Source organism: Ranitomeya imitator, chromosome 1 (genome assembly GCF_032444005.1).
Source record: "Ranitomeya imitator isolate aRanImi1 chromosome 1, aRanImi1.pri, whole genome shotgun sequence".
In the NCBI taxonomy this organism is placed as follows: Eukaryota; Metazoa; Chordata; class Amphibia; order Anura; family Dendrobatidae; genus Ranitomeya; species Ranitomeya imitator.
The window spans coordinates 638,736,014-638,761,114 of record NC_091282.1 but is presented as its reverse complement, the minus strand read 5'-3'; the positions used below and the strand labels follow the sequence as shown (position 1 = coordinate 638,761,114).

General features: G+C 44.9%; 1 protein-coding gene across 2 annotated transcripts in view; it reads right to left on the bottom strand.

Annotated features, from left to right (window-relative positions):
• The window catches only part of VANGL2 (VANGL planar cell polarity protein 2), a 138,867-nt gene that overhangs the window by 30,916 nt on the left and 82,850 nt on the right, over nt 1-25,101 (bottom strand). For both annotated transcript variants that reach the window (XM_069727429.1, XM_069727437.1), the window contains exon 4: nt 24,184-24,307. In XM_069727429.1, coding sequence (XP_069583530.1) covers nt 24,184-24,307 — 124 coding nt within the window. The remainder of the gene's footprint in view (nt 1-24,183; nt 24,308-25,101) is intronic.

Below are 25,101 nucleotides of genomic sequence, written 5' to 3'. Positions count from 1 at the left end.
GGGCATCCCTGGTCAAAATTACTGTTATTGTGAACAGTTAAATAAGTTGGAGATGAAATTATCTCTAAAAGAGCTAAAGTTAAAAAGGACACATTTCCTTTGTATTTTAGGCAAATAGTGTATTTGTTCACATTTTAACATTTTCACCTCGGAGCCAGTTTTCACCTCAATTCAAGAAGTTTCCTGCTTCATTAAACCAATGTGGAAGGGAAAAAAATTAACATTTCACTTTTTTTCACAGCATATTTAATGTAGACCCAATTTGTTTTACTTTCACAAGGGTGCCCGGCATGGCTCGGGAGGGAAGGAGCACCATTTGACTTTTTGAATGCAAGATTTGCTTGAATCATTAGCGGATGCCATATTGTATCTGGAAAGCCCCTGATGTGCCGAAACAGTAGAAATCCACCACAAGTGACTCCATTTAGAATACTAGACCCCTCAGCGAACTTATCTAGAAGTGTGTTGGTTGAGTATCTTGAATCCCCATGTACTTCACAGAAGTTTATGACATAGAGCAATGAAAATTAGAAAAAAAAAATCACTTTTATCCGACAATTTTTTTTATAGCTCAAATAAATGTTTCATTTTTCATTTACACAAGGGTAACAGCAGAAAATGGACCTCACAATTTTTTGCGCAATTTCTCCTGAGTATGCAGAGAAAACTACTGTTTGGGCACAAGGCATGGCTCAGAAAGGATGAAGTAACGTTTTGGAATGCATACTTTGATGGAAAGTTCTGTGGGTGTCATGTCATGTTTGGAGAGTCCCTGATGTGCCTTAACAGTGGAAACCCCCCATAAGTGACCCCAGTTTGGAAACTAGGCCCCTCAAGGAATTTATCTAGATGTGTGGTAAGCACCTTGAACAGGTACTTTGCATAATTTTACAACTTTGATATGTGAAAATAAAAAAATTTTATTTTTCCTACAAAAATTTTGTTTTAACCCTCAAGTTTTTCATTTTCACCAGAATTTCAGGAGAAAATGGACCCCAAAATGTATTGTCTATTTCTCCTGAGTACACAAATATTCCATATGTGGTCAAAAACTACATTTGAGGCACAGTGCAAAGCTCAAAAGTAAATAAGTGCCACATTGGAGTTCAGATTTTGTGAAGATGGTTTGAGAGTGCTATGTCACATTGGTAAAGCCCCTGAGGTGCCAGAACAGCAGAAACCCCCCATAAGTGACACCATCTTATAAACTACACCTCTCAATGAATTGATTGGGTGCAATGATCATATTGACACTGCAGGTGGGTCACAGAATTTTATACCCCATATTTGGCTGAACAGTACAGCAGAGCCACATCGTGAGGCTCGTGAGGGACAGAGTGCTATTGCCCACCTGGAGAGCAGATTTTCCTAGAATAGTTTGTGGATTCCATATACAGAGCCCCGAAGTGCTAGAGGGGCAGAATTCCCCCTCGAGTGACCCCACTTAGGAATTTATCTAGAGGTGTAGCGATGATTTTGAAACCATGGGTTTTTTCCAGAAACAAGTAGCAGTGGATGATGCGTAGTGAAAATTGTAAACTGCAGTTGTAGTGACCAGTACGTTGCAGTCGCCAGTACCTTGTAGTGACCAGTACATTATGGCCAGCTCATGCTTCTGGAGACACGCACTTGTAAATTAGTCGGGCTCTCATCGCTACAGAAATTACAAACATGTGGACGCTAAATGTGGTTTTGTCACATTGGGGCTCAGAAGGGAGGGGATATTTGGATTTGGCAGGGCAGAATTTGCTGAATTTCTTTTGGGGGGTGAGGACTGGAGTCATTTCAGTTTTCCAGCACCTTTATGCCACCAGTAATGTGGAAGCCACATATATATCCGCTAACAGATGACAGACCTGAATGGGGACTTACTTTTTTTTTGTGGATTGAGTTGAAGCTTTTATTGGTAACACTTTACATAATGTTTGGGACCTTATTTATCCAGCGCTCTACACTGAGCACTTAGTTTGTGGTTTCCATCTTAATCTCCAAGTGACGCAATTCAGATGAAACCCCCAAGGGATACATGCACTATAATGAGGCAGCAGAGTTACTCTGGACTCCTTCTGGACTCTGTTATGAATTTTTCTTTTCAAAAGTGCACAAAACTGTGGCAGATTGCACTTTTATGCATGCCTAAAAAGATAGACACTGTTGGATCACAGGCCAGATGTCGTCCACAGTGCCTCCATCTGCCTCATTATAGGGAATCTTCCGAGGTTCAGTCTGAATCACATATTTCAGAGATTTACATGGAAGCCCCAGTGTAAACTCTCATGGAGTGCATGAGAAATGTGAGCCAAGCCCTACTGCCATCTTTGGGAGGAAGAATGAACAAGTCAACAGAAGGTGAAGAATTGGTTTTATTTTTTACACTGTTCCTCATGCGGTATAAGTAGTGTTGAGCATTCCGATACTGCAAGTATCGGGTATCGGCCGATATTTGCTGTATCGGAATTCCGATACAGAGTTCAGATATTTTTGTGATATCGGGAATCTGCATGTGCGGTGCGTATGGTTCCCAGGGTCTGGAGGAGAGGAAACTCTCCTTCAGGCCCTGGGATCCATATTAATGTAAAAAATAAAGAATAAAAAAAAAAATATGGCTATACTCACCCCTCGGACGAACCCTGGCTGTCACCGCTGCAAGCGTCTGCCTCCGTTCCTGAGAATGTAGTGAGTGAAGGACCTTCGATGACGTCGCGGTCAGGTGACCGGTCACCTGACCGCGACGTCATCGAAGGTCCTTCACTCTCTGCAATTCTCAGTAACGGAGGCGGACGCTCGCAGCAGTGACAGCCAGGGTTCGTCCGAGGGGTGAGTATATTCATATTTTTTATTTTTATTCTTTATTTTTTACATTAATATGGATCCCAGGACCTGAAGGAGAGTTTCCTCTCCTTCAGACCCTGTGAAGCATCCAGGATACATTCCGATATTTGTGTCCCATTGACTTGCATTGGTATCGGGTATCGGTAAGATCCGATATTTTGCCGGTATCGGCCGATACCATCCGATACCGATACTTTGGCTAGGTTCAGATTGCGTTAGCGCAATCCGCTAGCGCTAGGCGCTAAACGGATTGCACTAACGCAATGTGTTGTAAAGGGGTCGCGTTAAACGTCCCCGCTCTCGCAGATCTCCGATCTGCGAGAGCTGGGAATGGACCGCACATCGCTAGCCAATGCCAAAAATGGCACGCGCTAGTGATGCGCGTTCCCATTGCTGTTAATGGGCGCACTAACGGACGCGTTGCACGGCGTTAATTTCGCCGTGCAACGCTGTCCGTTAGCGCGGTCCCATTAACGCAATGGGAACCTAGCCTTTCAAATATCGGAAGGTATCGCTTAACACTAGGTATAAGTGATTAGACTACTTTATTCTTCAGGTTGGTGCACTTACAGCGATACCAGATTTATATTGTCTTTTTAGGCTTGGCTGCTGTCACACACTAAGACTAAGTTCACACTAAGTGTTTTTGCAGTGATTTTTTTTAATGCAAATTTTCAGCTGCGTTTTACAGTACCATCCAATTCTCATGTACACACATTGTTTTTTGTCATCAGGATTTTGTGCTTTGCATGTTTTTTTTGCATAATGGAGCATGTCACTTTTCATGTTTTTTTTTTTTTTTCACACACTGAAATGCAGGGGTGGTGAAAAAATGCTGAAAAATGCACTAAAAACAAGCAATTTGGGACTAGTTTTTTTTTTCTATGCCGTTCCACATGAGTTAGGCTGGTTTCACATTGGCGTTTTTTCGGGTGCGTTTTTGCGGTAAAAAACGCAAAAAACGCATGGTGAAAAAACGCATGTAAACGCTGCGTTTTTTTGCCGCATGCGTTTTTGCATGTGGTGAAAAAAACGCGGCGTTTTGACGCGTTTACATGCGTTTTTACATGCGTTTGCGTTTTTTAAATGCATGCTGAGAAATGTGTGACAGCTGCAAATCATCAAAATAAAGTAAAAAAAAACACTCTAAACAGATATAGTTAAGGTTAGGGGTAGGGGTAGGTGTAGGGATCATAACCCTAACCCTAAAGGGATCCTACCCCTAACCCTACCCCTAACCCTAAGGGATCCTAACCCTACCCCTAACCCTACCCCTACCCCTAAGGGATCGTAACCCTAACCCTACCCTAACCCTACCCCTAACCATAAAGGGATTAGGGTTAGGGTTAGGATCCCTTAGGGTTAGGGGTAGGGTTAGGGTTAGGATCCCTTAGGGTTAGGGGTAGGGTTAGGGTTAGGGGTAGGGTTAGGGGTAGGGTTAGGTTCCCTTTATCACCTTTATGTTGGGGGGTGGCATATCAGTGTGTTTTCTGTTTTTTTAATAAAAAAAGCACGCGTTTTTTACCGCAAAAAACGCATGCACCAAAAAAACGTATGCGTCCCCATTGACTCCAATATATTTTTTGACCCAAAAAAAACCGCATGAAAACGCATGCGTTTTTTTTTGCTCCAAAAAACGCTTCTAAAAATACTACAAGTAGCATTTCAGAAAATGAACGCATGCAGTAAAAAAACGCATGCGTCAAAAAACGCGACCAAACGCGTACACAAAAAAACGCATGCGTTTTCAATGTTAAATATAGGGAAAAAAACGCATGCGTTTTTTTGAAAAAAAACGCTGCAGACAAAAATGCAAGTGTGAAACCAGCCTTACATGTAATAAAGCCGTTTTATTCTTCGGGTCAGGAGGATTACAACGATATATAAATAGCGGAATAGTTTGGATCGATCCAGACGCGGCGATGCAAAATAGGTGTACTATTTTTGTTTTTACATAAATAAATGTATTTATTGGATTAGTTTTTTTTGTTCTTTATTTTGAGATTTCTTTTAAGGTATTTTTTTTTTTTACAATTTTTGAAAGCATTTCTTCTTTAACCCTGTCCCAGGAAGGCACATCAACTTTCCACTGACAGATTGCAGGTCAAATACACTTGCAATGCTTTTGAATTGCAGGGCATTAGAACAGTGTATCGCAGGCAGGTTGGCATGTTAGCTCAGGCTCTGAGAAGGAACTTACAGGCCACAGTTCCTGGATGACCCCACGGCCATTTTTTGGCTCGGGATCACCATGGAGACCATTGGCACAACGAGATCGCAATTGTGTTGTGCTGATGGGAGAAGAGAGGGAGCTCTCTCCCTCTGTGATGCCCATTTGTCACTGCCACTATTCACAGTGGCATCAGAGGGGTTAAACGCCCGTGATCGGTGCTAGCACAGATTGTTGACATTGCTGCAGGGTATCAGCTCTCATATAGCGCTCACACATGCACGCACAGCTCCTGCTGTGCCAAACATATAGCGTGCATGTCGGGAAGGGGTTAAAAATTACAAAGAGTAAAATTGGCTGATGAAAAACTTTGGGCACCTGTGGAGATGTGTGCTCAGATAACTTTGACCAAGGTTTAAAGGTACCGTCACACTAAGCGACGCTGCAGCGATACCGACAACGATGTCGATCGCTGCAGCGTCGCTGTTTGGTCAGACAGACAGCTCTCCAGCGACCAATGATCCCGAAGTCCCCGGGTAACCAGGGTAAACATGGGGTTATTAAGCGCAGGGCCGCGCTTAGTAACCCGATGTTTACCCTGGTTACCGTTGTAAATGTAAAAAAACAAACACTACATACTTACAATCCCGGTGTCTGGTCATGTCCCTCGCCTTCAGCTTCCCGCACTGACTGAGCGCCGGCCGTAAAGTACAGCGGTGACGTCACCGCTGTGCTGTGCTTTACGGCTGGCCGGCACTCACCAGTCAGTGCGGGAAGCTGACGGCGAAGGACATGACCAGACACCGGGAATGTAAGTGTGTAGTGTTTGTTTTTTCACATTTACAACGGTAACCAGGGTAAACATCGGGTTACTGAGCGCGGCCCTGCGCTTAGTAGCCCGATATTTACCCTGGTTACTAGTGAACACATCGCTGAATCGGCGTCACACACGCCGATTCAGCAATGTCAGCGGGAGATCCAGTGACAAAATAAAGTGCTGGACTTTCCCCAGCGACCAACGATCTCCCAGCAGGGGCCTGATCGTTGGTCGCTGTCACACAATGATTTTGTTAACGATATCGTTATGGGTGACGGCACTTTAAGACCTTAATTAGCCTGAGAGATCTTCTAAGCAGCTGCCTTGCACTCTGAAAATGAAAATGGTAGAGGCCCACAAAGCAGGAGAAGTGTTGTGAATTCTGTGGCCAGGCTCCCTCCTGTGGTCGTGAGTGGTACTTCGGCTGGTTCTGTCTATGAGCTTCCTTTGGTGGATGACAGTGGTACTGCGGCTTCTGAGTTTCCTTCCTCAGGTGATGAGGTTAAGTCGTTAGGTGCTGCTCTATTTAACTCCACCTAGTGCTTTGACCCTGGCCTCCAGTCAATGTTCCAGTATTGGTCTTGCTTTCTCCTGGATCGTTCCTGTGGCCTGTCTATCCTGCATAAGCTAAGTTTTGCTTGTGTTATTTTTGTTTGCTATTTTTTCTGTCCAGCTTGCTATATTGGTTTTTCTTGCTTGCTGGAAGCTCTGGGACGCAGAGGGAGCACCTCTGTACCGTTAGTCGGTGTGGAGGGTCTTTTTGCCCCCTCTGCGTGGTTGTTTGTAGGGTTTTGTGTTGACCGCAAAGCTATCTTTCCTATCTTCGGTCTGTTCAGTAAGTTGGGCCTCACTTTGCTAAATCTATTTCATCTCTGCGTTTGTATTTTCATCTCAACTCACAGTCATTATATGTGGGGGGCTGCCTTTTCCTTTGGGGTATTTCTCTGAGGCAAGGTAGGCTTATTTTTCTTTCTTAGGGCTAGCTAGTTTCTCAGGCTGTGCTCGAGGCGCATAGGACTGGTCAGGAGCAATCCACGGCTACCTTTAGTGTGGTTGGATAGGATTAGGGATTGCGGTCAGCAGAGTTCCCACGTCTCAGAGCTCGTCCTATGTTTTTGGTAATTGTCAGGTCACTTTGTGTGCTCTGAACTACAAGGTCCATTGTGGTTCTGAATCACCTGTTCATAACAGAGAAGGCTATAAGAAGATAGCAAAACATTTTCAAGTTGCCCTTTCCTCAGTTTGAAATGTAATTAAGAAATGGCTGTTAACAGGAACAGTGGAGGTCAAGGTAAGGTCTGGAACACCAAGCAAAATTTTAGTGAGAGCTGCTCATAGGATTGCTAGAGAGGCAAATCAGAAACCCTGCTTTACTGCAAAACACCTTCAGAAAGATTTGCCACAATCTGGAGTTGTGGTACATTGTTCTACTGTTCAGACACCTGCACAAATATGGCCTTCATGGAAGAGTTATCAGAAGAAAATCTCTAAGCTTCAGAAGCATAGAACATCTAAACAAGCCTGATGCATTTTGGAAACACGTGCTGTTGACCAATGAGGATAAAATAGAACTCTTTGGCCACAATGATCAAAGGATTATGTGGAGAATAAGGGCACAGAATTTCAGGAAAAGAACATTTCGTCAACCATTAACCCCTTAAGCCCCAAGGGTGGTTGAACGTTAATGACCAGGCCAATTTTTACAATTCTGACCACTGTCTCTTTATGAGGTTATAACTCTGGAACGCTTCAAGGGATCCCAGTGATTCTGACATTTTTTTCTCAAGACATATTGTCCTTCATGATAGTGGTAAAATTTCTTTGATATTACCTGTACTTATCTGTGAAAAAAAACTGGAATTTGGAGAAAATTTTGAAAATTTCGCAATTTTCCAAATTTGAATTTAAATGCCCTTAAATCACAGAGATATGTCACACAAAATACTTAATAAGTAACATTTCCCACATGTCTAGTTTACATCAGGACAATTTTGGAAACAATTTTTTTTTTTAGGGAGTTATAAGGGTTAAAAGTTGACCAGCAATTTCTCATTTTTACAACACCATTTTTTTTTTAGGGACCACATCACATTTGAAGTCATTTTGAGGGGTCTATATGATAGTAAATAACCAAGTGTGACACCAATCTAAAAACTGCACCCCTCAAGGTGCTCAAAACCACATTCAAGAAGTTTATTAACCCTTCTAGTGCTTCACAGGAATTTTTGGAATGTTTAAAAAAAAAATGAACATTTAATTTTTTTTTCACAAACAATTTATTTCAGCTCCAATTTGTTTTATTTTACCAAGGGTAACAGGGAAAAATGGACCCCAAAAGTTGTTGTACAATTTGTCCTGAGTACCCCGATACCCCATATCTGGGGGTAAACCACTGTATGGGCGCATGGCAGAGCTCAGAACGGAAGGAGCACCATTTGACTTTTCAATGAAAAATTGTCTGGAATTGAGATGGGACGCCATGTTGCGTTTGGAGAGCCACTAATGTGCCTAAACATTGAAAAAACCCCCCCCACAAGTGACGCCATTTTGGCAAGTAGACCCCCTAAGGAACTTATCTAGATGTGTGGTGAGCACTTTGACCCACCAAGTGCGTCACAGAAGATTATACTGTAGAACCGTAAAAATAAAATATAATATTTTTTCACAAAAAATATTTTTTAGCCCCCAGTTTTGTATTTTCCCAAGGTTAACAGGAGAAATTGGACCACAAAAGTTGTTGTGCAATTTGTCCTGAGTACGCTGATACCCTATATGTGTGGGGTAACCACCATTTGGGCGCATGGCAGAGCTCGGAAGGGAAGGAGCGCCATTTGGAATGCAGACTTAGATGGATTGGTCTGCAGGCGTCACGTTGTATTTGCAGAGCCCCTGATGTACCCAAACAGTAGAAACCTCCCACAAGTGACCCCATATTAGAAACTAGACCCCCAAAGAACTTATCTAGATGTGTTGTGAGAACTTTGAACCCCCAAGTGTTTCACTACAGTTTATAATGCAGAGTCGTGAAAATAAAAAATCATTTTTTTTTCTTTAACAAAAATGTTTTTTTTAGCCCCCCAAATTTTTATTTTCCCAAGAGCAACAAGAGAAATTGGATGCCAGAAGTTGTTGTCCAAATTGTCCTGAGTACGCTGATACCCCATATGTTGGGGTAAACCCCTGTTTGGGCGCACGGGAGAGCTCGGAAGGGAAGATCGAATGCTATGTCGCGTTTGGAGAGCCCCTGATGTGCCTAAACAGTGGAAAACCACAATTCTAACTGAAACCCTAATCCAAACACACCCCTAACCCTAATCCCAACCATAACCACACCCCTAACCCTGACACACCCCTAACCCTAATCCCAACCGTAATCCAAACCCTAGCCCTAACCCTAGCGCCAACCCTAGCGCCAACCCTAGCCCCAATGGGAAAATGGAAATACCGTATATACTCGAGTATAAGCCGACCCGAGTATAAGCCGACCCCCCTAATTTTGCCACAAAAAACTGGGAAAACTTATTGACTCGAGTATAAACCTAGGGTAGAAAATGCAGCAGCTACCGGTGAATTTCAAAAATAAAAATAGATGCTCCATACCGTTCATTATTGCCCCATAGATGCTCCATATACAACTGTGCTATATAGAATGCTCTGCACCGTTGATTATGGCCCCATAGATGCTTCTTATAATGCTGTGCCATATATGCTCTGCACCTTTGATTATGGCCCCATAGATGCTCCTTATAATGCTGTGCCATATATGCTCTGCACCTTTGATTATGGCCCCATAGGTGCTCCTTATAATGCTGTGCCATATATGCTCTGCACCGTTGATTATGGCCCCATAGGTGCTCCTTATAATGCTGTGCCATATATGCTCTGCACCTTTGATTATGGCCCCATAGATGCTCTTTATAATGCTGTGCCATATATGCTCTGCACCTTTCATTATGGCCCCATAGATGCCCCTCATAATGCTGTGCCATATATGCTCTGCACCTTTGATTATGGCCCCATAGATGCTCCTTATAATGCTGTGCCATATATGCTCTGCACCTTTCATTATGGCCCCATAGATGCTCCTTATAATGCTGTGCCATATATGCTCTGCACCTTTGATTATGGCCCCATAGATGCTCCTTATAATGCTGTGCCATATACGCTCTGCACCTTTGATTATGGCCCCATAGGTGCTCCTTATAATGCTGTGCCCCATATATGCTCTGCACCTTTATGGCCCCATAGGTGCTCCTTAGAATGCTGTGCCCCTTATATGCTCTGCACCTTTATGGCCCCATAGGTGCTCCTTAGAATGCTGTGCCCCTTATATGCTCTGCACCTTTGATTATGGCCCCATAGATGCTCCTTATAATGCTGTGCCCCTTATATGCTCTGCACCTTTATGGCCCCATAGATGCTCCTTATAATGCTGTGCCCCATATATGCTCTGCACCTTTATGGCCCCATAGGTGCTCCTTATAATGCTGTGCCCCATATATGCTCTGCACCTTTATGGCCCCATAGGTGCTCCTTATAATGCTGTGCCCCATATATGCTCTGCACCGTTGATTATGGCCCCATAGGTGCTCCTTATAATGCTGTGCCCCATATATGCTCTGCACCTTTATGGCCCCATAGATGCTCCTTATAATGCTGTGCCCCATATATGCTCTGCACCTTTATGGCCCCATAGGTGCTCCTTATAATGCTGTGCCCCTTATATGCTCTGCACCTTTATGGCCCCATAGGTGCTCCTTATAATGCTGTGCCCCATATATGCTCTGCACCTTTATGGCCCCATAGGTGCTCCTTATAATGCTGTGCCCCATATATGCTCTGCACCTTTATGGCCCCATAGGTGCTCCTTATAATGCTGTGCCATATATGCTCTGCACCTTTATGGCCCCATAGGTGCTCCTTATAATGCTGTGCCCCTTATATGCTCTGCACCTTTGATTATGGCCCCATAGATGCTCCTTATAATGCTGTGCCCCATATATGCTCTGCACCTTTATGGCCCCATAGATGCTCCTTATAATGCTGTGCCCCATATACAGTGGGGCAAAAAAGTATTTAGTCAGTCAGCAATAGTGCAAGTTCCACCACTTAAAAAGATGAGAGGCGTCTGTAATTTACATCATAGGTAGACCTCAACTATGGGAGACAAACTGAGAAAAAAAAATCCAGAAAATCACATTGTCTGTTTTTTTATCATTTTTTTTGCATATTATGGTGGAAAATAAGTATTTGGTCAGAAACAAACAATCAAGATTTCTGGCTCTCACAGACCTGTAACTTCTTCTTTTAGAGTCTCCTCTTTCCTCCACTCATTACCTGTAGTAATGGCACCTGTTTAAACTTGTTATCAGTATAAAAAGACACCTGTGCACACCCTCAAACAGTCTGACTCCAAACTCCACTATGGTGAAGACCAACGAGCTGTCAAAGGACACCAGAAACAAAATTGTAGCCCTGCACCAGGCTGGGAAGACTGAATCTGCCATAGCCAACCAGCGTGGAGTGAAGAAATCAACAGTGGGAGCAATAATTAGAAAATGGAAGACATACAAGACCACTGATAATCTCCCTCGATCTGGGGCTCCACGCAAAATCCCACCCCGTGGGGTCAGAATGATCACAAGAACGGTGAGCAAAAATCCCAGAACCATGCGGGGGGACCTAGTGAATGAACTGCAGAGAGCTGGGACCAATGTAACAAGGCCTACCATAAGTAACACACTACGCCACCATGGACTCAGATCCTGCAGTGCCAGACGTGTCCCACTGCTTAAGCCAGTACATGTCTGGGCCCGTCTGAAGTTTGCTAGAGAGCATTTGGATGATCCAGAGGAGTTTTGGGAGAATGTCCTATGGTGTGATGAAACCAAACTGGAACTGTTTGGTAGAAACACAACTTGTCATGTTTGGAGGAAAAAGAATACTGAGTTGCATCCATCAAACACCATACCTACTGTAAAGCATGGTGGTGGAAACATCATGCTTTGGGGCTGTTTCTCTGCAAAGGGGCCAGGACGACTGATCCGGGTACATGAAAGAATGAATGGGGCCATGTATCGTGAGATTTTGAGTGCAAACCTCCTTCCATTAGCAAGGGCATTGAAGATGAAACGTGGCTGGGTCTTTCAACATGACAATGATCCAAAGCACACCGCCAGGGCAACGAAGGAGTGGCTTCATAAGAAGCATTTCAAGGTCCTGGAGTGGCCCAGCCAGTCTCCAGATCTCAACCCTATAGAAAACCTTTGGAGGGAGTTGAAAGTCCGTGTTGCCAAGCGAAAAGCCAAAAACATCACTGCTCTAGAGGAGATCTGCATGGAGGAATGGACCAACATACCAACAACAGTGTGTGGCAACCTTGTGAAGACTTACAGAAAACGTTTGACCTCTGTCATTGCCAACAAAGGATATATTATAAAGTATTGAGATGAAATTTTGTTTCTGACCAAATACTTATTTTCCACCATAATATGCAAATAAAATGTTAAAAAAACAGACAATGTGATTTTCTGGATTTTTTTTTCTCAGTTTGTCTCCCATAGTTGAGGTCTACCTATGATGTAAATTACAGACGCCTCTCATCTTTTTAAGTGGTGGAACTTGCACTATTGCTGACTGACTAAATACTTTTTTGCCCCACTGTATGCTCTGCACCTTTATGGCCCCATAGGTGCTCCTTAGAATGCTGTGCCCCTTATATGCTCTGCACCTTTATTGCCCCATAGGTGCTCCTTATAATGCTGTGCCCCATATATGCTCTGCACCTTTATGGCCCCATAGCTGCTCCTTATAATGCTGTGCCCCTTATATGCTCTGCACCTTTATGGCCCCATAGGTGCTCCTTAGAATGCTGCTGGTGCTGCCATAAAAAAAAAAAAAAATCACATACTCACCTCTCTTCTCAGGACGCCGGCGCTTTCAATAATTACCTGCTCCTCGTGCGGCTCCGTCTCCAGCACTGACGCTCAGCAGAGGGCGCGCACTGACTACGTCACAGCGCCCTCTAACCTGAGCGTCATTGCTAGAGGACGCTGCAGACGGAGCCGGAGCGAGGAGCAGGTAATTATAGCGCTGCGCTCCCCTTACCTGCTGCGGCGCGGTCCCTGCAGTCCCTGGCTTCTCCGGCGCTGCAGCTTCTTCCTGTAATTGAGCGGTCACATGGCACCGATCATTTACAGCAATGAATATGCGGCTCCTCCCCTATGGGGGTGGAGCTGCCTATTCATTTCTGTAATGAGCGGTGCCATGTGACCGCTCAGTGCAGGAAGAATCTGCAGCGCCGGAGAAGCCAGGGACTGCAGGGACCGCGCTGGGAGCAGGTAAGTATAACTACACAGCCCCCGCTCCCCCTCCCCTGCTGACACCCGGGTATATGACTCGAGTATAAGCCGAGAGGGGGACTTTCAGCCCAAAAAAATGGGCTGAAAATCTCGGCTTATACTCGAGTATATACGGTAAATACATTTTTTTAATTTTTTGTACTTTTCCCTAAGGGGGTGATGAAGGGGGGTTTGATTTACTTTTATAGTGGGTTTTTTAGCGGATTTTTATGACTGGCAGCAGTCACACACTGAAAGACGCTTTTTATTGCAAAAAATATTTTTTTGCGTTCCCACATTTTGAGAGCTATAATTTTTCCATATTTACGTCCACAGAGTCATGTGAGGTCTTGTTTTTTGCGGGACAAGTTGACGTTTTTATTGGTAACATTTTCGGGCACGTGACATTTCTTAATCGCTTTTTATTCTGATTTTTGTGAGGCAGTATGACCAAAAAACAGCTATTAATGAAATTCTTTGGGGGGGCGTTTATAACATTCCGCGTTTGGTAAAATGGATAAAGCAGTTTTATTCTTCGGGTCAGTACGATTACAGCGATACCTCATTTATATCATTTTTTATGTTTTGGCGCTTTTACACGATAAAAGGTATTTTATAGAAAAAATAATTATTTTTGCATCGCTTTATTCTGAGTACTATAATTTTTATTTTTCCGCTGATGACGCTGTATGGTGGCTCGTTTTTTGCAGTACAAGATGACGATTTCAGTGGTACCATGGTTTTTATATCTGTCTTTTTGATCGCGTGCTATTCCACTTTTTGTTCGGCGGTATGATGATAATGCGTTGTTTTTGCCTCTTTTTTTAACGGTGTTGACTGAAGGGGTTAACTAGTGGGACAGTTTTATAGGTCGGGTCGTTACGGACGCAGCGATACTAAATATGTGTACTTTTATTGCTTTTTTTATATAAAGAAATGTATTTATGGGAACAATATATATATTTTTTCATTATTTAGGAATATTTTTTTATTTTTTTTAACACAACTAAAAAATTTTTTTTTGTACTTTAGGACATTGCCCCGGGATGGGGGGGGGGGGGGGGCATCATGTTATAAGGTCAGATCGCCGATCTGACACTTTGCAGTGCACTGTGTCAGATCAGCGATCTGACATGCAGGGCTGCAAGCTTACCAGGCACTTGGTAAGCCACCTCCCTGCAGGACCCAAATGCAGCCCCATGGCCATTTTGGATCCGAGGCCTGCAGGGAGGAGACGCTCGGTACAAGGTGAGCACATCGCCTTGTACCGAGGGTCTCAGGGAAGCCCGCAGGGAGCCCCCTCCCTGCGCAATGCTTCACTATGCCCCTGGAACGCTGCAATCATGTTTGATCGCAGTGTGCTGGGGGTTAATGTGCCGGGGGTGGTCCGTGACCGCTCCTGGCACATAGTGCCGGATGTCCGCTGCGATAGTCAGCTGACACCCAGCCGCGGTCCCCCGTGAGCGTGGCCGATCGCTATGACGCACTATCCCTTCCCTAGGAATTAAGTCCCAGGTCACCTTGACGGGATAGTACGTCAAATGGGATTAAGGGGTTAAGACAGGGGTCGATCAATCATGCTTTGGGGTTGTGTTGCAGCCAATGGTACGGAAAATATTTCACAGGTAGAGGGAAGAATGAATTCAATGAAATCTCATCAAACTGATGCGAACATAGCACCACCTGAAAAAAAAAGATGAAGATGAAAAGAGGCCACAAATGGATAATGATCCTGAATACACGTCAACATCTACAACAGACAACCTCAATAGCCACAAGTTGAAAGTTTTACAATGGACCTAACAGTCCCCTGATGTGAACATCATTGAAAATATCTGGATAGACCTCAAAATAACAGTGTATGCAAGACGACCCAGGAATCCCACAGAACTGGAAAAATTCTCCAAGGAAGAAAAGATGAAAATTCCTCAAACCCTGGCTTGCTACAAAAAGTATTTACAAGCTGAACATCCTTTCAAAAATGGGGTGCTACTAGATACTAACCATAAACAACCACAAGATGGCAGTAAATAAACCATCATCCCAAAGAAGCCGACCATTGATTAAAAGTTTAAATAAATTTTATTACACAAACCAAAACATAAAGACAATACATATACATATTAAAAAGCTACATAATTTCTTCCAGGTAATACCCCATGGGAACGCCAAAAAAGACACCCTATATTATCATCAGACCAATAAAGTACGTATCTAAAAATCACAAGCAAGCCTCCTCATGGAACACAAAGTTAAATATAAGGTGCTATCTGCATCCACTTAATGATAACTGTGTCCATGTTAATACGGCCATCGTATAAACCACTAGATAGTTAACATACCCCCACCTCATAAAGATCCCCTAATACCGATACCAACAGGCTAGTCAAAAATAGAAGAAAGGTAGAATGTTGATATTACCTCCAGCAGGTCCTAGATACTGTGCGTCCACCCTGGCTTATTCCCACTCGCCCCAACGCGCGTTTCGCCCTTGCTTCTTCCGGGGGCGATCATTAGATACTAACCATGCAGCATACCCAAACTTTTGCATCACACCATTTTACTTTTTGTAATTTTTTTAAAATCTAAAAGCTGAAAGGAAAGCAAGCCCCGCCCCCCATAAAAATTACAAAGGAAACATGTAATCTTTAACTTGAAGCCTTTAAGAGATCATTTGATTTTCAACTTGCATAACGGTTCACAATTAACAATAATTATGTCTAGGGATACCCAAACTTGGAAGGTAGTGGGGCGGTCCATTTCCTCTTCAGCCCGGGATTGCTATGACCTACGGCCACAGGTTCTTTGTTAAATCCCCTGCAGCAGAGGGTTTGCAAGGTGCTGAGCAGATGGCTCTGCAAAAGCTCAGCCTGTGTGAGGGAACACAGAACCAAGCAGAGCGAGCACCTGGCACCTTGCGGCAGAATATGGCGGTGCAGTCGCCCTCAGCAACCGGAAGCATTTACGGACTGTCTTGTTTTCCCGGCTGCGATCCGGAGGATACCGTTTGTTTTGTTTGTAAGTTTTGGACATTAAAACTACATTTACTTTGAACTTTCCTGGGTCACTGCCTCATCACTACACAGTGAGAACACCACTGCACTACATTTGGTTGGAGAATGTGGGCAGTTTGAATTGAGGCATACCCCCAATGCCAGCTGCATGTGTGGCACCCCAGGAGTTCGGGTACCACAGTGGTGCTTCCCTCCTTTCGGGGAGGGTGATGTCATGCCTGGAAACGAGGAGGATTCCTTTGACAGGTAAACTGTACATGCAACAACTTCTGACTCCAGGCCAGAATGGGGAGCTCTAGATCCGGTTTCAGGGGAGCTTTCCTAGATAGATATACATTCTGGTCTGGAGGAGGAGTTAGTTAGATTGTGTGAGACAGTGAAAGAGGAAGGAGAATGGGTGAACTAAGGAGCTGGAAGAGAGCAGTGACTGGGCTTCTAGGCTGAAGCGCAGAAACCGAGCACCAGGAGCCTGAGGCTGTGTGGAACTACATGTCCCACAGCAGAACTGAAGGGCAGTAAATTGAAAGTGACTTGCCCACATAACACTTTGAGGTACAGCAACATCCAGAGCCCGGAGTCACCTACAGAGTAAGAGGACCTTGTCAGAAAGCCGCAGGCAGCAAGGGCCTATTATTCAGCGCATAGTGGAAGGCTCCTTATCTGACCTGGCAAAGGGAACCCCACTCGTTTTCAGGCTACCTGGACATCATCGACACCTGTTGCTGGTACCCTGGACTGAGGCTGCCTACAAACCAGGTAAAGAGACTGCAACCCTGTGTCCTCCCTTTATTTCCAGCACCACACTATCCTTGCCAAACATACCGGAGCCCTGGTGACCCAGCTTCACCTGTGGGAAGCGATACCATCTTTGCTGTAGTACTATCACCCCTAGAGGACCCCTTTAAGCACCGTCGGTCACCCTTGATCGAGTACCACAGGTGGCGTCACGAATATTTCCTATTTTACAAACTTTATTCAAACCCCTTTAAAGACCATCCCTTTTATTTGGGCACCCAGGGCCCCCTACTGGGTCACCGCTGCTGTGACACATCCCCTTTAAGTACCGGACCCAATACAGAGTATCCCCTAGGCCTTGGCAAGTGTTCCACATGTCTGTCATTAGGCCTGCCACACTGCATCCCAGGCCTGCGGTCAAAATGGAGGAAATCCTGAGGCAGCTGGTCCTCACACAGCAACAGACCAATAACCTGTTGCTGCAGCAAATTGCAGCCTTGCGTGAGGCACCTCCAGCGCAGAGCCTGGAAGGTTGCGAGGCTTGATACAACGTCCAGTTCGATTTGAGGAAACTGAGTCGGGGAAGACCACGTGAAAGCTTTCTGCACCATCTATGAACCCACGGCAGAGCGGAAGAACCTGACAACTGCCACTGGGCCGAAGTCATGGCTCCGTTCCTGAGGCGTGACGCGTTAAAGGCCTACTTTGAACTCAGTCAGGAGGACACCCAGGACTACACCAAGTTAAAAGGCGAGATTCTTTCCTGACTGGGGGTTCATACCTACGTGAGAGCACAATGGGTGTTTTATTGGACTTTTGTGGAGGCCCAAGCCAGTCCGGTCTCAGGTATATGACTTACTGCAGCTTGTGAAAAGGTGGCTCCAACCTGAGACTTGGACTCCAGCCCAGATGGTGGAGAGGGTGGTGGTCGACCGGCTGGTGAGAGCTCTGCCAGCAGCCATACAGTGTTTGGTGGGGCAAGGGGATTCGGGCTCTCTGGACCAGGTGGTAGGACTGATTGAGCGGTACCCGACCACTCCGGATTTTATATGGGACACGGCTCCATTACAGCTGCCACATCGAGCCCCACCAACCCAGGAGCCTGGGAAAAGTCTGTGACTCTCTACTGGGGCCAATCAATCAGGACTGAGCCCATACGGAGAGGGTACCCTGAAGGATGAGTTACAGCAGAACTGTGAACCCTAACTCAGCCCCAAGATCCAGTCGCGCCACAGCTATCAAGTGTTGGCGGTGCCAGGGCCCGGACATGTGGCTGCCAACTGTCCCCTGACCGCTAAACCCATGGACTGCAGGTATACTCGCCATGTGTCTATGTACGCCCAGCCAGTCTGCACAGTCAATACAGGCACTGTCAGTAACGAACTCCAATTGTGCAAGGTACTCGTTAACAGGTATCAGACAGACGCTCTCTTGGACTTGGGAGAGCTTACTGACTCTGGTTAATGTGTCCCTTGTTGCTGGAGACAATCCCAATGGTTGGAAAGTGGGGGTGGTAAAATACATGGAGAACTCCAAGAGTACTCGACAGCGGAGGTTATGTTTTCCACCCGTGTGGAGAAATAAGACATGTGGTGATAGTGGTAAAGATTCTTCCATATGGGACTGTGTTGGGAAGAGATTTGCCCCTTTTCTGGTCCCTGTGGGAAACCAGGGTTAACCCTCCCAAGGTAAATGCTATTCCGGGCGTGGAACCCGAAGATCTCGAGTTGGGGAAGCCTGCTGTAGGGGTCGCCAACATAGGGACAGAGTGTAGCACAATAGGCTTTCCCTAGAGCTATGGGCAGGAGAGGTCGAGGAGACCACACCGATTCCTGAGCTGTAAGTGTCCCCTTGTAAGCTCGGGACAGCTCAGCTCCAGGATTCCACCCTGGCCCGAGCATGAAAAAGGGTGATTGAAATTAATGGAGTAGCTCAGCAATGTTCTGAGACAATTTTTCCCCGCATGGTTATCCACCAGGATACTGGGTGGATCAAGTCTGGGATGAGGTGGTGGAACAGCTGGTGGTGTCCCAATCCTACCCTCGGGCAGTGTGTGACATGGCTCACACCCACATGCTAGGAGGGCACTTGGGGGCCCATTCTGTAGCATTTTTTTTTTGCCTGAGGTCTACGCGAAGGTCTAGAGGCACGGTGACACATGTCTGGAGTGCCAGCTATCCTCACCCACCGCAAACTACCGAAGTCCATTGGTACCTTTGCCTATCAAAGCGGTACCATTTGAGCAGATACCAATGGATCTAGTAGGCCCCATAGTGAAATCCTCCCGTGGCCATCAACATATTGTGGTCCTAGTGGACTACGCCACACGGTACCCAGAGACGATACCTCCCCACCACACCTCGGCCAAGCTAATAGCCCGCAAGCTATCTGCCATGTTTTGTCACCTTGGGCTATCAAAGGAGATTCATACAGATCAGGGGACTCCTTTATGTCCATGGTGACCAAGGAGCTCTGCAAGATGCTCCCGATTAAACAGCTACGTACGACGGTGTACCACCCACAAACTGATGGGTTGGTGGAGAGATATAATAAGACCCTCAAAACCTTGCTAAAAATGTGGTTGCCAAGGATGGGAGAAATTGGGATATGTTGCTGCCCTATCTAATGTTTGCTATCCGGGAGGTACCATAGGTGTAGGTTCGCCCCATTTGAGCTATTGAATGGCAGGCACCTGAGGGGACTGCTGGATATAGCCAAGGAGACATGAGTACAGGAGCCCATGCTGCATAAGAGTGTCATCGAGCATGTAGCAAGCATGCAGGATCAGATTGCGGCAGTACAGCCCATAGCAAATCAGCAGCTGATGGATACCCAGGCCACGGAGAGCTGCATGTATAAAAAAAAAAAAAAGAGCCACGGTCAGGACCTTTAAAGAAGGGGACCGGGTGCGGGTACTAGTGCCTACCACAGAGCGTAAGCTCATGGCCAAGTGGCAAGGGCCATATGAGATACGTAGAAAGGTGGGAGAAGTAAACTATAGAGTTTACCAGCCCGGGAAAAGAAAACCCAAACAGCTGTATCACATCAACCTGTTGAAAGCGTGGAAGGACTGGGAATGTCTGGTCACGGAGGCGACCCCAGTTATACCAACAGGGAACCCTCTGTCACCGGCCAAGGACAAGGCCAAGAAAAAGGTAAAAATAAGAGACACTCTTTGAAACAGCAGCATCAAGAGGTTCCAAAAGAATGCAGATGTATTCTCGGAATTACCCGGTTGTACCTCCGTCATCCAGCATGACAATGCCACCAAGCCTCATGTAAATGTGCAAATGAAACCATACCAGGTGCCCATGCCTGGAGACAAGCCATCATGAGGGTGGTGAGACAAATGCTCCAGGTGGGAGTAATTGAGGAATCCAGGAGTGACTGGGCTAGCCCCATTGTGCTAATCCCGAAGCCGGACGGATCATTACGGTTCTGTAATGACTTCTGCAAATTGAATAAGGTGTCGAAGTTTGACCTTCATCCAATTCCCCGGGTGGACGAGCTGATTGAATGCCTAGGTCAGACCCAGTGCTTCACCATGCTCAATCTGACCAAGAGTTATTGGCAGGTGCCTCTTACAGAGTCGGTAAAGAAAAATACCGCCTTCATAACACCAGAGGGTCTTTTTCATTATGTAGTCTTGCCCTTTAGACTACATGAGGCCCCTGCCACACTCCAGAGGTTGATGGACATAGTGTTGGAACCCCATCGGAATTATGCGTCGGCATACTTCGATAACATCATCATCTTTAGTACTGACTGGCATACCCACTTGCCCTTGGTACAAGCGATAGTAGATTCGCTCAGAGCCATGGGCTTGACGGCGAATCCCAAGAAATTTGCGATAGGGCTCGAGGAAGCCTGGTACTTGGGTTACATAAACGGCTGTGCGGTTATCAAACCCCAAATAAATAAAATCGAGGCCATTCAGAACTGGCCCCAACCGGTCACCACCAAACAAGTAAGAACGCTTCTCGGAATCGCTGGGTATTACCAAAGGTTTATACCTAATTTCTCTGGGAGAACAAAACCCCTAATCGATTTCCTAAAGGGAAAGAAGTCAGTCATGATCTGGTGTAACCCTCAGGTGGAGAAGCATACCAGTCTATGAAGTTGGCGCTGTGTGGACAGCACGTCATCAGCCCCAACTTCAAGAGAGACTTCATCGTGCAGACGGACGCCTCTGAGGTAGGCCTTGGAGTGGTCCTGTCTCAAGAGGTGAATGGAGAGGAACATCCGGTCACCTACCTGAGTAGGAAACTCACCCAAGGCGAGAAGAATTATAGTGTAGTGGAGAAGGAGTGCCTGGCCATTAAATGGGCCTTGGAATCCCTACAATTTTATTTGCTTGGTCGACCATTTTGCTTGGTGACAGATCATTCACGCTTATTCTGGATGAAAAATGCCAAGAATGCTTGGGTCACCCAATGGTTCTCGTCTCAGCAAAATTTCAATTTCACAGTGGAACATGCAGGGAAGGCGCAAGGGAACACGGATGCCATGTCGCGGGCACCCTGTATGGTGACAAGTGTTCAACGCCACAAGTTTGAATAGAGGGGGTGGAATATGTGGGGCAGTGAGCGGGATCTTAAACGAGGGTCGATATGTGTCCCCCAGGATGTAGACAGAGTCCTATTAAACCCGCTGGAGTGCCCTGTGTTCACATACATATAAATGTGTATATATTTATACAGCTGAGTATACAGTGGGGCAAAAAAGTATTTAGTCAGTCAGCAATAGTGCAAGTTCCACCACTTAAAAAGATGAGAGGCGTCTGTAATTTACATCATAGGTAGACCTCAACTATGGGAGACAAACTGAGAAAAAAAAATCCAGAAAATCACATTGTCTGTTTTTTTATCATTTTTTTTTGCATATTATGGTGGAAAATAAGTATTTGGTCAGAAACAAATAATCAAGATTTCTGGCTCTCACAGACCTGTAACTTCTTCTTTAAGAGTCTCCTCTTTCCTCCACTCATTACCTGTAGTAATGGCACCTGTTTAAACTTGTTATCAGTATAAAAAGACACCTGTGCACACCCTCAAACAGTCTGACTCCAAACTCCACTATGGTAAAGACCAAAGAGCTGTCAAAGGACACCAGAAACAAAATTGTAGCCCTGCACCAGGCTGGGAAGACTGAATCTGCAATAGCCAATCAGCTTGGAGTGAAGAAATCAACAGTGGGAGCAATAATTAGAAAATGGAAGACATACAAGACCACTGATAATCTCCCTCGATCTGGGGCTCCACGCAAAATCCCACCCCGTGGGGTCAGAATGATCACAAGAACGGTGAGCAAAAATCCAAGAACCACGCGGGGGGACCTAGTGAATGAACTGCAGAGATCTGGGACCAATGTAACAAGGCCTACCATAAGTAACACACTACGCCACCATGGACTCAGATCCAGCAGTGCCAGACGTGTCCCACTGCTTAAGCCAGTACATGTCCGGGCCCGTCTGAAGTTTGCTAGAGAGCATTTGGATGATCCAGAGGAGTTTTGGGAGAATGTCCTATGGTCTGATGAAACCAAACTGGAACTGTTTGGTAGAAACACAACTTGTCGTGTTTGGAGGAAAAAGAATACGGAGTTGCATCCATCAAACACCATACCTACTATAAAGCATGGTGGTGGAAACATCATGCTTTGGGGCTGTTTCTCTGCAAAGGGGCCAGGACGACTGATCCGGGTACATGAAAGAATGAATCGGGCCATGTATCGTGAGATTTTGAGTGCAAACCTCCTTCCATCAGCAAGGGCATTGAAGATGAAACGTGGCTGGGTCTTTCAACATGACAATGATCCAAAGCACACCGCCAGGTCAACGAAGGAGTGGCTTCGTAAGAAGCATTTCAAGGTCCTGGAGTGGCCTAGCCAGTCTCCAGATCTCAACCCTATAGAAAACCTTTGGAGGTAGTTGAAAGTCCGTGTTGCCAAGCGAAAAGCCAAAAACATCACTGCTCTAGAGGAGATCTGCATGGAGGAATGGGCCAACATACCAACAACAGTGTGTGGCAACCTTGTGAAGACTTACAGAAAACGTTTGACCTCTGTCATTGCCAACAAAGGATATATTACAAAGTATTGAGATGAAATTTTGTTTCTGACCAAATACTTATTTTCCCCCATAATATGCAAATAAAATGATAAAAAAAACAGACAATGTGATTTTCTGGATTTTTTTTTCTCAGTTTGTCTCTCATAGTTGAGGTCTACCTATGATGTAAATTACAGACGCCTCATCTTTTTAAGTGGTGGAACTTGCACTATTGCTGACTGACTAAATACATTTTTGCCCCACTGTGTATACATATAAATAAATATGTGCCTATTTATGTAGCTATGTCTGTGTATATATATTATGTACATACACACAAATATACACAAATAGCTATATACTGTACATATATACACACATTTATATATTGTGTATACGGAATATATTATAAATATATATTTATAAAAATAAGCTAATAGTACTGTGCAGTTTGTAAAACATACTTCTATACAATATCTAGGTTTGTGCTGCCACCGTAGGGCAACCCTCATTTGTCCCTTTACAAATCAATGCGTAATAGACCTAAGAGGAGTAAATTGTACAGCAGGGCCGGATAATGTAGTTCCCACAGTAGGGCTCACGGCTTTAGCACATTGTATCTTCGTGCCCTTGACACGACCGGAAGACAATGACATCATGGCTGCCCAATAGCACAATCCTGACAATTACCCAGTGCACCGAAATGCGACATCGGATCAGCTCATTAACGCTCCCTGGCACCCGTCCAGAGCGGCGCGGGTCCGGGGCACATCTCTCTTTCACACCCAGCTGCCTGTTAATATTAACCCTGCAGTGTGACTGCTTTTAGGATGTAGATAAATGGCACGGAAAAAAAAAAATCAATAAAGCCTTCTGCTAATTACCTCTGCAGACACTCATGGAAAATAATTAGACACAAGGGCTTTCTGGCGCCAGGATAGCGGGTGACAGAAGCGGTTGAAATGCTCTGCAGTGTAATATGCTGTCATATTCTGCGCCGTGTAGGAGGCCAATGGGTTAAGTGGCTGTTTGCCTCCGAATATGGAAAATCCCATGATGGCAGCAAGGTTTAGTATTGAAAGGGGACGGCTGTCACTGAACAATGCCCTGCAGTATTCAAATGGGAAGTTAAAATGGAAAAATGTATGTACCAGGATGTGTGCAGGGTTTACATTTACCGTACCAACTAAAAGTTAAAAAAAATATTCCAACAATAAATATTGTACCCTCTCTTCTCCTCTCGTGGACTCATTGTCTAGTAAAGGTTCTCCAGGAGCTTGAATTGTGACTGACTTATCTCCCCGGCTACTGCCATCTCTGCTTTTTGATCGATGTCTTTCTCTTCGATCTCTAAAAAAGAAACAATATATAGAATAAAATTTTAAAAGACAATAACATTGTTATTCTAAAAAAAGTGTAGGACATCTGTTTAGTAAGGATTTCTAGGATACAGTTACAAACACTCTGGAGGACCCAACAGGTCCACGAATTACATAGAAAGCCTGTAGATTTTAGTAAGAATGGTGTAAATTTTAAATTCTCCTGTGGAGGCGCTGCATGGAAACTGAACACTTGCTAGAGGATACCCACTCTGTCACTTGGATGAATGCAGCAGGACTCTACATGATAAGTTAATCTACAGCATACCCTTGTAAAGCATTTCGCCATGGTGCTAGAATTTGATGGCCTTACTTGCTTTGACTCACTACCTTTTCTCTTTGCTAGACATATCTGTGTGGTGAAAATGACAGGCTTTCAAAAAAAAAAACAAAAAAAAAAACCACATTGGGTATTTCTTTCTGGCATTGGCGTGAACACATTTCAACTCTACAAGGCTGGTCAAAACTTGGCCACAGTAGATTATAAGTTTGAGATGGTCCAAGCGATGGCACCATGACTACAATGATTGAGATCACCCGGAATAATGGTTGTTGTCTAGTTCATAGATGAGCATGAAAAGTAATCCTACTGTGTAGGTCTGTGAGTGACTTTACATGCCAAGAAGAGAAACAATGTTTTGGGACAAATCAGTGCTAGCATAAACTAATAACATTTTGAGCATCAACATGCAAAAAGTCAAGAGTCATGTAGACGACAAATTACATTTATAAAACTCTACTCAAAAATGTATAAGCAGAATGTCT